Source organism: Clinocottus analis, unplaced genomic scaffold, assembly GCF_023055335.1.
Source record: "Clinocottus analis isolate CAN_PGR_092001 unplaced genomic scaffold, fCliAna1.0.p SCAF_22, whole genome shotgun sequence".
Classification (NCBI taxonomy): Eukaryota; Metazoa; Chordata; class Actinopteri; order Perciformes; family Cottidae; genus Clinocottus; species Clinocottus analis.
The window spans coordinates 7,938,972-7,953,600 of record NW_027175954.1 but is presented as its reverse complement, the minus strand read 5'-3'; the positions used below and the strand labels follow the sequence as shown (position 1 = coordinate 7,953,600).

Sequence of the window (14,629 nt, the reverse complement as noted above, 5' to 3'; positions counted from 1 at the left end):
ATATCTAAAATCAAGAAATTAACAATTGGCTCCCTTTCTCCGACAACATCCATCTTCAAACTATGTTTTGATCTCAACTTCACACCTGGAAAGTTGTGTGCTTGTATCTTACATAGTTTTGATGCTTTGTTACTTGTGAGCCTTCAGTGATCAAGCTTCTCTCTTACGGAACCAGTTTCAGTACAGGAGGCAGACAAATTTAAGAGTATAGGCTGAAGAGTTTTGTCTTTATAAACGCATAACGCTGGCTCAGGCTTGCCTTGGACCAGTCCCTAGTTATGCTGCTGAATAGGCTTTAGACGGCTGGAGTACTTCCGAGGATACACTCTATCCTGCTCTCCTTATCCATCTATAATTTCCCATGTATGCATGTTACTAATATGGCTTTCTCCCCTCGCAGGTTTCCATGGATCGGGGTTACACCTTGGCCTGTTGGTGTGGACAGTCAGAAAAATAATTAAAAATCCTAGAGTTTGTCATAGTTTAATGTCTACAAGATTGTATTGGTATTTTTTTGTCATAAGAAGACTAATAATAATAATAAGAGTATCATATTTAATAAAACAATATTCTATATTATAATATACAAAATGTTATGTCAATGTCATAAAAAGTAAAGTCATAAAAACATCATAACAGCATGTCATTGAGAAGTCGTAAAAACTTAGTATAACAAGCCATAAAATAGTATGACACACAAAGTCCTAGAAATGTCATGAAAAGCAATTGTATAGGTCATAAAGCATACTTGGTATAGCTCACGTCCTTGTTTGGAAAAAAAATCTCAACTGGGACAAATTAAAATATAAAAAAGTTTTATTGTAATTTCACAGTCATTATTCACACAACATAGAAAACACAGGCAGGACCAATCTCCTTTTTCGTGTACAGCAATATCAGTTTATGTAGTGGAATAATAGTCGAGGCACTGAGTGGTTAAATTATTAGTGGTCATTACAATGACAAGAAAAAACAATGCAACATCACATGTTTTGTTCTAAGTGACAACATAGAATTCATTTTAAGATAGCAAACAAATAAATGTGGTGAAAATGTAGTGTCTGATGAAATGTCATTTTTCAAAATAGGGTAGGTAGAACAATTTGAAGCCTCTCCTTCCACGGACAGCACAGCTGATGTATATCACATGGTACACTGCAGGAAATACAGGTTAGGACGTTTTTTATATCAACAAAACAAGTCATGCATTTGCTGATACAGACTCAGGCCAAGCAAAAGAAAAATCCTGTGAAACAATTTACCTCCGGGGATGAAGAGAAGAAATCCAGGTACAAAGAAAATAGCACTTGAAACGCCTGCAAGGACATTTTCATTAGTTATAACCCACTGAAAAAACACAGTCACCAATACTCAATGAAACAAGGACTTGAACATTAAAAGAATAGAAGTCCGAAATTAACCATTCCTTTTAAAAGATGATTAAACAATGTACTATACTGGTTGCAAACAGTTATTCACATTATCCATATAATCAGTATATTCATAATTATATTAACTAAAAAAATGAAAGACTGACCGCAACTCATTTTTATAGATTTCCACATTACAGAAAACTGACTTAATATTAAATTTTTGCATCTGCACTGATCCACCTATTGTCATTTCTGGACATTTAAATTGTTTATTTTCCTTACCTGCATTTGGATTCAGCTGTATGACAACGCCCGTGAAAATAAGAGCTAAAAGGAAATAATACAAAAAGAGTACATCAGCGAGATAATGAAATAATGGAGCACACTTTCATATGAAGCATTCTTTTGCCTTACAAAAACATGTATGTGCCTTTTTAAATAGTATTTTACATTTTCGTCATTTCATCCAAAAAGAAAGAGATAACACATTTTATTTCCATCAACTGTACATTTCAAGCCACTACTTTGAAGGGGACAGAACATGAAGGACATACAATATTCATGTGACACTAGAATATTTATGAGGAGAAACCTATAAAAATGTGAAAAACTGGGCCATAAAACAGAATTTTCAAAAGTATTCCTCTTTGAGGTCAGACTTCATCACAGCAAAATCATTCTGGTTGGATATTTTATAAAAGTAAACAACTCTGCTTAAGACTCACCAACTCCAGTGATGAGGAGAAGGAAAGAAGCAAGAACAACTTTTCTGTTTTTCTTCACCAGCGGATGGGACACCCACCTGAGCAAAATAGTCTTTCAAGTAAATGTGGTTGTTATTGCCGTTGTTTGTGTGAGTGAGTGAGCTGTTTGAACTCACCCGCAGCAGTGTGCAGACAGCTGTGTGACTGAACTCAAGGTGCTGAAAGACCACTGGGAGCTGCAGTAAGACAGAGTGGCAGGGTCGCTGGAGAGAGAGCAGAAATATACTTCATCTCACTTTCAAAGCGTGTGAAGGTCTACGGTCAGAGGTTGTGCCAATAGAACCGAAGTTACCTGATTTTGAAGAAGTTATTGAAGGAGGAATTGCCAAAGCTGCCCAAAGCACCTTCATTTTCTAGATTCTAAAAACACAGCAGATAATAAAGGATAATAAAGGAGTTAGTTTCAAGTATATATATATATATATATATATATATATATATATATATATATATATATATATATATATATACACACACATACATACACACATACACACATATATATATATATATATATATATATACATATATACATATATATATATATATATATATACATATACATACATATATATATATATATATATATATACATATACATACATATATATATATATATATATATATATATATATATACATATACATACATATATATATATATATATACATATACATACATATATATATATATATATATATATATATATATACATATACATATATATATATATATATATACATATACATACATATATATATATATATATACATATACATACATATATATATATATATATATATACATATACATACATATATATATATATATATATATATATATATATACATATATATATATATATACATATATATATATATATATACATATATATACATATACATATATATATATACATATACATACATATATATATATATATATATATATATATATATATATATATATATATATATATATATATATATATATATTTCAACAGTAGGTGAATGTGTACCTGATATTTTAGGTTACTGTGTTCAAGAGAGCCGACAGCTGCGGGCGAGGGATGAGTCTGAGGTTTGGAGAAAGAAAGAGGACCAAATGTCATCTCTCCTTCTCTGTCGGCGTCTCTGCCCTTCCATCCCTCCGTCTCTCCATCAGACGCAGCTCCGTCCTCTTCTCCCTCCAATGCGAAGGCATCGTCGATACTAAACTGCGTCGCCATGGCGAGAGCCTTTTACTCGCCGGGGGCCTGTGGCTCGGTGCTCACTGTGGATTCAGAGGAGAGACCAGTGCATGACACTCGCAGCGTGGACAAACACTTTGTGGTAGTTACGTTGTTTTTAACATTAATTAAGGGCCATTTTTGCTCCACGCACACATGCCGAGGCTATTTAAAGTGAACTGTTACGCAAAGATAAATAGTCTGGCGCTCCACATCGCCTCTCTGCAATACACGTATGTTTACAAAGCTCAAAGAGCGAGTGTGGCTATGAAGTCGGGAAATATATCTAACTGCAGGATACTGCCTCGAATCCAGCTTTGAGCAGACTGGACCAGAGTTAACTGAAATAAACCGGCAGCCAACTGGCCATTGTTTGTGCTCTTTCCGCTACTCGATCAGATGACCAGGAGGAAGACTTAACTTACTGTCTAAAGTAAACTTTTTTTCTCCGGCAAAGCTGAACCCGACTCCAAGTTGTCAAAACACAGGTCACATATTTGTACACTCTGAAGATTATCGTCCAAGCCTTCCTATCACGTTTGATCTCGAGAGCAGAGATACGAGACTTTGCAAAAGTTTTGAGCGTCTCGCTCTATTTTTAACACACGGCTCTCGATTGCTCTGGTCTGATTACGCCCAAAGATCTCGTCGAGATCCCAGTTGAGTGTCGGTTTGTCGATCGACAGTTACTTTTAGAAGAAGTATACTTAGTATCTAAATACAAGCATATTTATGTAAAATGTCAGACACAACTTGCAACCTTCAATGCAGCCTCTAAATTATTCCTACTGTCTTTTCTTCATCATGTTACCTTCAGGTACGAGCGGTGATACCCGTAAAGCCATTCAGAGGGCCGTCTGTGCCTCATGACTTCCACTGTGTTTACTTCCAAATGAAGAAGCCGAGAGAGAAGTTGGTAGGCTTCTTGCAGATGACTTCTCAGATCTACTATGATCCACGTATCCCCTCAAAAATGTCTCCTCTGCAGTCAAAGAGATAGATGCAGATATCCTCAGTGCTTACAAAGGGATCTCTATCGCCGCAGCTCATCATGATTTGTCTGTTCTCCTCCTCAGAAAAGATTCTTAGCGAGTCATTTACTAACCAGTCCATCAGTTGTATGAAGCGGAATCCCCCAGGCTGCTGGAAATCAGCGAGGAAAACACACAGATGATCAACAGCTGGGTGGCAAATAAGACCAACAATAAAATCCAACACTTGGTCGACTTTGTATTACCCAGTACACAGCTGATGCTGCTCAACGCTGTCTCCTTTAGTGGTCAGTATCCAAAGATGTGTATGTGCATGAGGAAAGGGTGGAAACGAAGGACAAAAGTAGTGTGTGTGTGTGTGTGTGTGTGTGTGTGTGTGTGTGTGTGTGTGTGTGTGTGTGTGTGTGTGTGTGTGTGTGTGTGTGTGTGTGTGTGTGTGTGTGTGTGTGTGTGTGTCAGTTCAGTGAAAGGTCAAGTTTGACCCAAGAAAGAACTTTTCACAAAACAGGATGGTGATCTGGTGATGGTGCCGCTCCTCTATCACCAGAAATACATGGCGACTATGGCATATGTAGTTGAGACAACTAATTAATATAATACAGATAGAAATACAGGAGTTTTATGTTGTCTGAATAGGGCCACAATGTGCCAAACAGTAACACATTCTTTTATTTTTCAACAGGTTTGCCCTTTCAGGTGACAGCAGTCTTTACATCCTGCTGCCTCGCTCCAGCAATGTGTCAGACTTGCAGCTGGTGGAGGAGAGGATGACGGACACGGCTGTGCATCAAATGATAGAACAGATGAAAACATCTCCTCAGTATATCGAGGTCACTCTGCCCCAAATCAGGCTGGATATCCAGCCAAACATGAACACACTTAGAAAAACATTAGGTTTGTTCATCTTTCATGATCTGCCAGTCATTCAGCTCAATAATACCACAAATTAAAACCCACCCATGCCTTCAGTGTGTATATTGCTTTACCTTCTAGCCAGTAGACATCCATTAAGTCTCATTTGTGAAATAACCATACAGTCTACTCTTTGATCTCCTTCTTTCTGATTCAATTACTTTGCTTCTATTCATTCTATTTTACCCCTACAATCACCTTTCTGCATTTTTTTTCCCTCTGTTCCCCCAAGCACGACTGTCGTCACTCTTTGAGGGTGCCAACGTGTGGTCTCTACTCAGAAGAGTGTCATTCTGGACGATGCCAGACACAGAGCCTTTCACGCACTGACCGAACAAGGAGTCGAGGCCAGGGCCGTCCCCACTGCGTCTGTCTCTTGCTCCTTCCCTTCCTTCTCTGCCCTGCGGCCTTTCATCATGCTGCTGTGGAGTGACCGGGCCAATGTGTCACTCTTTTTTGGCAGAGTGACTGACCCATGAGAGAGAGAGAGAAATGATATGTTATATTAGCGCAATATAAATTCAGAAACAGCATTGCTTCAAGGAGATACTGTACTAAAGTGAGCAGTGACTGTCTTATGTTTTTGAAGAATAAAGAACAATTGTGGATCACATCAAAGGAAGACAGACGACCACTGAAACAACTTCAATTTATTTTGCGAAGAAGTTACACAAACCCACCACACGATGGCAGCCATACTGTGTGATTGACATTGACAGTGAATACACAGGGACTGCAGTAGTGAATTCCCCATCTCAATCGCCCCTGCCCTCCCGCATCATTACAACTGTAATCAATTTAAGGAAGACGAAGTGTCAAAATCTGTGACAGTAAAGGTTTTGTTTCTTAAAGCAATAGCTTGCTTGATAAAGCACAGCAACTGAGCAAAAAATACCCTGAATCATTGTATTCACAAACAAACACACTGATGGCATAGACTGTAAACACATCAGCATTCAGAATGATTAGCCATGGTTGCACTCTATTATACAAGCTGATAGTGATTGCTAAACATGCAGCTGTGTTGCAGATAAAATGATTACATAAGCAAAGCGGGGTCAATAGACAAGAGTCAGAAAATTCAGTGACTGTAAACAAAACCAGCAGATCCAGAAACAAGAATAAGCAACCATCCAGCCTGAAATGTGAACTCTATTAGATCACTGTCACCCAGCCTAGCCCCAATCAAAGTACTGAGTATTCCCAGAAATGCATCTTTGATGCCTGGATAACATAATGATGTCGTTTTGGTTTGATTATCTCACTGCCAACGTGCTGGGAGTTTTGATGTGCATAGAGAAAGTACTGAATAAACCTTGCTCAACCTTCTGATTAAACTCATTTATGGACAAACAGAAAATATGTGTAAGCCTACTGTAACACCACATGGTTTAGTTCCAAGCTTTGATAATGCCCAAGCCCTTTTTTTTTATATCCTAAACCTAATTCACCACTGAAGGATCCATTTTTTTTTTTTTTGCAGTCAACGATGAGACATTCACAAGGTTGTTGAAGGACACTAAGAATATGAGCAGCTGGATCGATTAAACAGTTAGAAAAACTCCCGGAGCCCACTGACTGACTGCGGATGTGCAAATGTGAACCAGTGTATAGCCTGAGCTGTCGGGATAGACGAACCAGGGGAGTACATTTGATATCCTGTCCGGCATTCAGACAATTCAGTGATAGTCTAGCCCCCATGTACCATCGATGTTCAGAGATGTGTTTCGAGACACGTAACATGGCATGAGGGTTAAATCTGCAATCTGGATGGATTTTTTCTTGGATCCTGGTCTTTTATCATCCACTGTCCCGTGCTGCATGCATGCAGGGTGAAATCCCATTTTACCCCGAGGGTAAAATGTAGGCAGGGGACATTTCTACAAACAAGTTTTATCTTAGCTGGTAATCATATGTCACAGACATAGACATGGTAGTCCCAGTGTCTCTTGTCCATGGGATTAAATACATGCCACTATGGACCTGATATCTAACAGGTCGGACGTAATGGGATGAATGCAACATTGAACACAGCAATGACTCTCTCTAATGGTTGATGTAGACTCCAGCAACATTCCTTGCATAACTTCTGAGATAATCTCAAGAACAGTATCTGACGGCGTACAAAGGTATATTATGGGACTTTTTTTTTACTTTCGGGGCAACCCTATTCTCATAAATCAGATAACAGGACCAATCAAATGCCTGACATTTTAATTTAATACACGAGTGCTGCGATATTGCGGAGCAGGGAGAACATATTGCATCATTCCTGACTCTGGGGAAGCCAGTGCTTGAAGTAAAACCTTGAAGTGAAAGAGTTACTTATTAGAATTAAATGTAAAAAAAAGAAAAAGGAAGGTAAAATAAGGGTCGGCCTTCTTTCCCCAATTTTAATTCAAGTCTTATTGCTATTTCTTCTTTATTATGTGTATTAATTTTTGTTAATGGGGACTGAAATAAATCATTAATACTACAACTAAAAGTGAAAAAAGTGTTTGTAATCAACTGCCTTCCTCTCATGTCGGCTTGTGTATTGACCTGAAAATCAGCATTACATTCTAAATGTTCCACAGTGAATAACATATAAGCTACTACAGGATATTGGGATGTTAAAGCTTAGACGAGGGCGCTGGAGGTAGTTGATGAAGAAAACAATGTGAAGAAATGCCACGTCCAAGCTTTGATGTTCGATGGAGGCCTACCACCATCTGAAAACAGCCGAGGCCGGGTTTACGTGCAGTCCACATGTTCTGTTGTTTGAATAAGTGTAGCATAATGTGTGTTCACAAAGAGAGAGAGAGAGAGAGAGAGAGAGAGAGAGAGAGAGAGAGAGAGAGAGAGAGAGAGAGAGAGAGATGCACTAAGGGCATACCGGCAACTTGTGGATGTGCGATAGAAAACCTCATGGTCCACTAAAGTGTGAAATCTTGCAGATCTGGTACTGCATACCGGTGTGTACCGCCCCGCTTTGAGCACTGGTGGGCGTACAACAGTGAAGCTGCAGTGAAGCGACAGTACGAATGGCACCTCCAAAAAGCAATATCCGTTCTGCTTTTCCTCAGGAAAGTCAAATAGAGCGGCAAGAGGTAACGCATCAAGATATATTCCATTCATGGAGTTGTCTGGCAATGGGAAAGAGAGATGGCTCACATCATTGACAACGTCAGTGTCCCCCAGCCAGGAACGCTCACACCACTAAGGGAGGGAGTGTGGGCATCAGACGAATTAGAAAAAAAAGAAGAAAAAAATGCTTCATGGATGTCTTTAGGGTATATAAAATATGATAAAGTGCTCTCTATGGTGCGCTAGCGGTGAAGAAAACGCGTTGAAGCGGCCTTTAGGGTGGCCTTAGAATTTAGAAGACATTTCGCCATGTGTCGACATGCTCGAAAAGGTCCTGCAAGGTATATTTTTTTCAATTCCGGCCCCTCAAACAGCCTGAGTCCGCCACTGCTTTGATTATTTCTACACATCTCTCTGGCTCTGAAGTTGCATTGGGACATCAATGGGGCGTGACGTGAATACACACACACACACACACACACACACACACACACACACACACACGCGCGCACACACACACAGTACAGACAAAAAATGTATGCACTCATATTCTCAAAGCCCTCATGCACACACGCACACATATTCACACACACATATACTGACACATGAATGTGTGAAATGAGGGTGTATAGAAAGCCACTGTCACTTAAAGACAATGAAAGACATACGAACAAGAACACTGAAACAAACGGTAAAGGTACAAATCCACCAAATGGATTATTTTGTGCTTTATATTACGGTGTGTTGTTTTGCATTAGATCAACAACCACTAAAGTAGAAACTTCTTAGTACAGAATCACCGTTCATAACGTTCCCTCTCCTGTAACAATACACCACATTATGAGTCTCTAGGTTGCACATACGTTTGGCGCCTTTCACTGAATGAATTTTGAGTACATTAATCTCAAATCTCTTCATAAGGTGTAAATTTGAATGACAGAATATGAGCGACTTCCACAATACAGGTCTAAAGCACAATTTTGTGAGTATTGTTTTGTTACTTCAACACTTTAATGAGGACATCGTCACAATTTGGTTCACCTCTAAAAGAAATGTATTCAGATAACACCTTATTACCATCGCTAATATTAGTATGAATACCATATTATACTAATACTTGGTGCAGTAATTATTGGCGTCATATGATAATTTTCAACATTATTATTATTGCATGTTTTATCCTTCACTCTTATTACTGCTTTACTTGGTCTCAGTTATCAGCCATCTTCCAGTGAGACAAGTGTGTGTGTGTGTGTGTGTGTGTGTGTGTGTGTGTGTGTGTGTGTGTGTGTGTGTGTGTGTGTGTGCGTTAATGTCTTAAGTAATTTAGTCAGGTTTGTCACTGCTCGGGGCCCCTTGCTGTGTGAGCGTATGCCAGTACTCCACTTTCTTCCCTTTGTTTTTGAGACAGTCGAACCAGTGTCTGAGTCTCTGTCCGCTTGCATTGATTCCGAGCTCCACTCCACCTACAAACACATGGGCAGAAATAGTGAAGAAGAATCAGGAGTGGAATGAAAGGAGGCAGAAATCAAGGATACGAATGAAAGAGAGAAAGGCTAATGTAGAATATTACATGAACTTATTGTCAACACAGATGCATCAATGCACATGTGGCATTTTACGGTTGCAGCCAGACAGCAAAACAATGAGCTGAAACTCAAAAGATCTGCAGGGCTGAGAGGAGCTGCAGATTCTTCTCTGTAGATTCACTGGAGACCTCTTTCTCACGTCTTCATTTCATACATTGCTATCAGAGATGCGTTAAAGACACCATATGAGAAGTTTCATCAGAAATCAGCCTTTGGTGGAACTTCAAATAAAGGTCACATGCCAAAAACATCAAGAGCCACTTTCTTTAATTTTCAGCAATGCATTTTATTTTATAAGCTTATCATTCAATTTTAATAAAATCTCATCCTGAAAAAGTACTATAGCTGGGGTTGAGTAGAAGTATAAACTTGCATGAAATGTAAATTGTAAGTTAAAGTACTAGTACTTCAAAACTGAAGTGCGGTACGTAAGTTGGCATGAATGATACTTTCCACCACTCGGGGAATCAGAAGATGACGAACAAGGGGATAAAGACTGACAGACATTTTTTTCTTTCTTTTGAAAATCTATTCATTAACGTAATTGACCTTCAGCAATAATGTGCATCAACATTCATGCCAATAAAGATGATTAATATTATTTGACTGGCAGACAGACGTGGGCAAAGAGCAAAGCAGAAAGCAAAAAATATTCAAGATCAAATTCCTCTAGGCAGATAAAAGGGGAATTACAAGACAGAGAGATTTCCATAACAAAATATGTATTGAAAAAGGATGTGGGGAATATGGAAAGCAGGAAACGACTCGTGAGCAGAGGTGACGGTGGCGTTGGAGCAGAGGCAGACTATAAAACAGAGAGATGCAGGCGGTCGTCACACAGAGGTTATTGCAAAGCCATTCCCTTGGCTGTGATTGCACAGTTAATGGAGCGTGAAGTTTTAAACACGGCTATTTGGCAATGCTGCCTTTTATTCTAACAGCGTCATGAAAAATGACGCTAGAAAACAAGGTTCATTTGTTGATCAGCGACTCATCAGGAGTTCGACTTCGGCCTGTTATGCTGCTTCTGGGCAGAGAAGAGCAAGCCTTAGGTGCCTCCTATCCTGCAGTCTCTTTTTCTTTCCTGCGACTGACAGACACATACGACTCTGAGAGCAGGTCAAAACCTGTTAACAGACTTTTCGACAGAAGAATCATGGCCAACACTCGGTCAACTCCACCCCCACAACACTCCCACCACCTCCGAACAGAGATCGATGTTGTGTTCTCTGAGGTTGCTCGTGAAAAACAGCCAGTCCCCCTGACACACGTTTGGGGACAGAAGAGAAATGAGGAAACAGAACCGAAGGAGTAGAGACAAAAAAGGACGAGGCTGACGCTCCGGCTGGCGAGCAGGTGTGCAGCAGCACTTGCACAGGTTCGACCCTGTTCTCTTTACTCCTCACAATAGTCCTCTCTGCTCCACAGTTGCTTCAATTAACTAAACAGAAGATACACAAGAACATGCGGTGAACAAAATATCTAACAGAACTGCAGATAAAAACAAAACAAAGTGCTTGGCGGATCATCGATCAATTTTTGTAACTTTCAAAAAAACCGACAGCCCAACAAGTATTCTCACTCCGGGATAACACGACAACACGGCTCACTCAAGGTTTGTTTAGTTTTGGGCTTGAGTTATGGTCAAGATGCAATTTCCAATCTCTCTTTTTGTATCGATCTTTCCCACAAGACATCCACTTGATTTATTGCATTGTTTTTGTGTACTTTTCCCCTCACATTTATTCCCACAGTCCAGCTTTAACCTGAAATCTCACAGTTTATCGTGCTCGAACCCGCTTCTTATTGCTCTTACTCTCATACAAGGGCACTGGAATTGTTCACTCGGCCTCTTTATCAACTTGTTTCTCTCCATTCTTCTTTGTCTCAGTGTCATTTTTCTCCCAGCCCCAATTAACCTAACTGGCAGGCTGATGTAGCTAAACCTGTAATGATAATGGTCAGGGGAATGGCCGCTATCTGGGGCCGTGCGTTAGACTGATGGCCTTTTCTCTCAGCTGGGCTAATGGCTCACTGGGCTTATCATAACACTTGGTATCACTCACACAAGCCCCCCCACCCACCCACATCCTCACGCACACATTGGAGCGAGTAAAACACTTTGATCTGAAGGCCTTCAAGCTCGTAGGGTGGTAATCCATTCGTACTGTGCTCTCCACTAGTTTCCCATCACTCCTTAAGCTCCCATGTGCTCCATACCACGGTGTACACATCAGGCCATGGCAAAGCTGTTAAGAAGGCTGACAAAGCAGCAGCGATCTGATGTGCCAGGTCCATGAAGGATGGGGATCCTTTTTGGATTTCTAAAGCATCTCCATTTCCTTTTCCACTCAAACTTTCCTTTGCTTTTTCAAATCGTTCTCCTTGAGGCTCATAATTACCCCTCATCTTCCCGCATTTCTTTTCTTTACTCCTCCCTCCGCCCACGCTCGGCCTGGTTTTTATGTTTTCTGCACCGCTTTCATTCCAGCTCTCTTGTACAGTCGCTGCTGCAGCTTCCACTCCTCAGTTTTGTTTAAGCCTACCTATGAAGTCATTGCTCATTCCCAAGTCGTAGTCCCACACAGAGATCTCCAGGGTTTTCTTTGCCAGCTGGTCCAAGGTAACTTCATATGAAAACTCCTGGGCAGGTGGTGCACATGAGAGCATATTTATATCAATGATTCATTAACATACGAGTTGAAAGAAACTGAATTTGTAATTTAGAGGAAGCTCAGAAGAAACATGCAGATTGAGGAAGAGAACACATTCAAGAAAGGAATGTTACACATTTCAAAAATGTATTCTTAATTGCTATGCTCATCAGATACACCCCAAAACATACTATTGAGCTCAGTAAAGAAAGTTAAGTACCTCATTGAATTCAGGGTTGAGAGTCTTTTTCTTCACTGTAGTCTTGTTCTTTGACTTTTTCCCCATATCTGGCTGCAACATACTGAGAAAAAGAGAAAAAAGAGAGCAAAAGTTAAAGAAGACATGAATTCATCTGGGCCAACCTCATGATGAGACATAACTTGAACTTAAGGAAATAGGTTTAATATTTTGTGAATTTCGGTGATTTAGCTTTCTGGTGAGTCAGGGAAAATATAGACAGAGATTTAAATGTGCAGTTTGGCAAATTTTGTACATAAGAGATCTTAACATGCATTCAAAGAAGGCCAGAACAATCATTATTGCTGAGCTCAAAGGAATTAATCGGTTACTTTTTTCAATCGTTTGCCCTGTTTTGACAGTGAACTTTGCTGAATGGTAGACGGAGATTTAGCAAAATCTTTTTCCAAGATATGTGTGACCCAGAAGTCTTTTGAACAAAGACGAGGTTAGTGAAAGAGTGACAGAGCGAGAGAGACAGTGGACCACAGCAAGATCGTAATCATGCCTCCTGCAAAGAGGCAGCAGAAGGATCGCTAAAGGGCAGTGGGAGTCATCATCAGCATAAATTCAAGAGTCAAGATGTTCAGGCGCTGAGATATCTCACTCCTCTAGCCCGACCTCACCCCCACCCACAACCAGTGACGAATCCTGGCCCGACAGCTGATGCATGAGATGGGCTTGGGGTTGTCGCTGCAGAGCCAGAATCGGAACGAGTGAATGATGGAGGTGGGAAAGGAAGAGGAGGAGGAGGAATTGATAAATGTTGGCACAAAGACTTGAGGCACAACGACTTGAGGCACTCGACGTCGTCAGTGACAAAAATATAATTTTTCATGGAATTAAACGATTGGGCTAAAGTTACAGTTCTGTAAAGTCAACTAAGACATGCACAGAAACGGTTTACTGTAAGTTTAACTTATTAACATATTTTTGTATCTGTCTTAACCAGGATTTACCGAAGGAGCCTCAATATCCAAAATTGTTTAGATGTTGACGATAACCCCTCAGATTCTACAGCGACTGTACCGGGCTTAACCAGTCAAGGGTTTGCAAGCTAAATCAAACGGATCACATGAAGGGACCAGTACATTCATTAGAAACAATAATATTACTGTGAAACCAAATGGTGTGTTTTTTCTGAAATAATCTGAGATGTAGAGCTTCTTCTTTGGTTATACCTCTCACACTCACGTTTACGTAACTAAACAACATGTGAAGTGAGATCGTAAGTAGACACCGCTGTATTATTAACCATTGATTAAAACATTTAAATATGATGATGCTGAGGTGGGTGGGTTAGTAACAGGAGCTGACTTGAATCTGCATATAGGTGGGAGGTGTCTCGTCTTGTCAGATGGTGCATTAAACACAGGAATAATTAGCTGTTTTGGGGGAATAAATACAAACGGTCTAAATTTGTGCAAATTACATGAAAACTTGCATGAAGCCTATGTGTCTGCACACATTTTTAAAATATTATGTTCACCATCTGTCTCTCCTCTTTGGTGAAATGGGCATAAGGCAATAGGACATTGACAGTTTCCGTTATTCTGAATACACTACTAAACACACTGTATACCTGTTTCACTTATGATTGTAGTGTTATTCAGTTGATGACACGTGACGAAACAGCTTCCTGGCACAAGTCACAGGTTCTGTGAGGTGTTTATTGTATTTAAAAAAAGATCATTTTCTCCATAAGCTAATCAGCATTAAAATACCTGGTGCTTAAACAGTGATCCTAATGCCTTCCAGAGAAAAAAGGAACGACAAGAAAGAATGAAATCCATTGAGAGAGCCGGCCAAACAA

The 14,629-nt window shown here is 39.8% G+C and overlaps 3 protein-coding genes and 1 long non-coding RNA gene across 5 annotated transcripts in view; 2 read left to right on the top strand and 2 right to left on the bottom strand.

Moving 5' to 3' along the window:
• Positions 1 to 798: 798 nt before the first annotated feature.
• tmem134 (transmembrane protein 134) lies at positions 799 to 4,400 on the bottom strand. 2 transcript variants are annotated; one of them, XM_068588829.1, is made up of 8 exons: positions 4,177 to 4,400; positions 3,156 to 3,409; positions 2,430 to 2,497; positions 2,254 to 2,340; positions 2,099 to 2,175; positions 1,656 to 1,700; positions 1,263 to 1,316; positions 799 to 1,155 (listed from the first exon to the last, which is right to left on the bottom strand). In XM_068588829.1, the coding sequence occupies exons 2-8, from the start codon at positions 3,363 to 3,365 to the stop codon at positions 1,073 to 1,075; spliced, it is 624 nt and encodes a 207-aa protein (XP_068444930.1). In that variant the 5' UTR covers positions 3,366 to 3,409; positions 4,177 to 4,400; the 3' UTR covers positions 799 to 1,072. The 2 variants fall into 2 exon arrangements, with proteins under 2 accessions (XP_068444930.1, XP_068444931.1); XM_068588830.1 differs by lacking the exon at positions 4,177 to 4,400 and adding an exon at positions 3,791 to 3,982.
• LOC137792970 (uncharacterized) lies at positions 3,212 to 4,580 on the top strand. The gene is made up of 3 exons (XR_011078176.1): positions 3,212 to 3,468; positions 4,183 to 4,281; positions 4,442 to 4,580. It is a non-coding gene; the product is annotated as an uncharacterized lncRNA (long non-coding RNA).
• A 286-nt stretch (positions 4,581 to 4,866) lies between these two features.
• Positions 4,867 to 5,893, top strand: serping1 (serpin peptidase inhibitor, clade G (C1 inhibitor), member 1). The gene is given in 5 exon segments (XM_068589425.1): positions 4,867 to 4,877; positions 5,040 to 5,251; positions 5,502 to 5,532; positions 5,534 to 5,554; positions 5,556 to 5,893. Coding segments are annotated over 5 exon segments (468 nt in total). The 3' UTR covers positions 5,749 to 5,893.
• An 11-nt stretch (positions 5,894 to 5,904) lies between these two features.
• doc2g (double C2-like domains, gamma) overlaps positions 5,905 to 14,629 on the bottom strand; it is a 29,390-nt gene continuing 20,665 nt past the window's right edge. Inside the window, exons 9-11 of the mRNA XM_068588828.1 lie at positions 12,799 to 12,880; positions 12,471 to 12,567; positions 5,905 to 9,801 (exon numbers count right to left, since the gene is read on the bottom strand). Coding sequence (XP_068444929.1) covers positions 9,662 to 9,801; positions 12,471 to 12,567; positions 12,799 to 12,880 — 319 coding nt within the window. The 3' untranslated portion in view covers positions 5,905 to 9,661. The remainder of the gene's footprint in view (positions 9,802 to 12,470; positions 12,568 to 12,798; positions 12,881 to 14,629) is intronic.

Bases quoted from the DNA above. Each gene is read 5' to 3' on its own strand.
- tmem134 (XM_068588829.1), bottom strand. From the start codon at position 3,365: ATGGCGACGCAGTTTAGTATCGACGATGCCTTCGCATTGGAGGGAGAA. The intron at 2,498-3,155 runs GTACACATTCAC...CTGTGTTTTTAG, and splicing joins ACAGTAACCTAAAATATCAG to AATCTAGAAAATGAAGGTGC. The intron at 1,156-1,262 runs GTAAATTGTTTC...TATTTCCTGCAG, and splicing joins TCTTCTCTTCATCCCCGGAG to TGTACCATGTGATATACATC.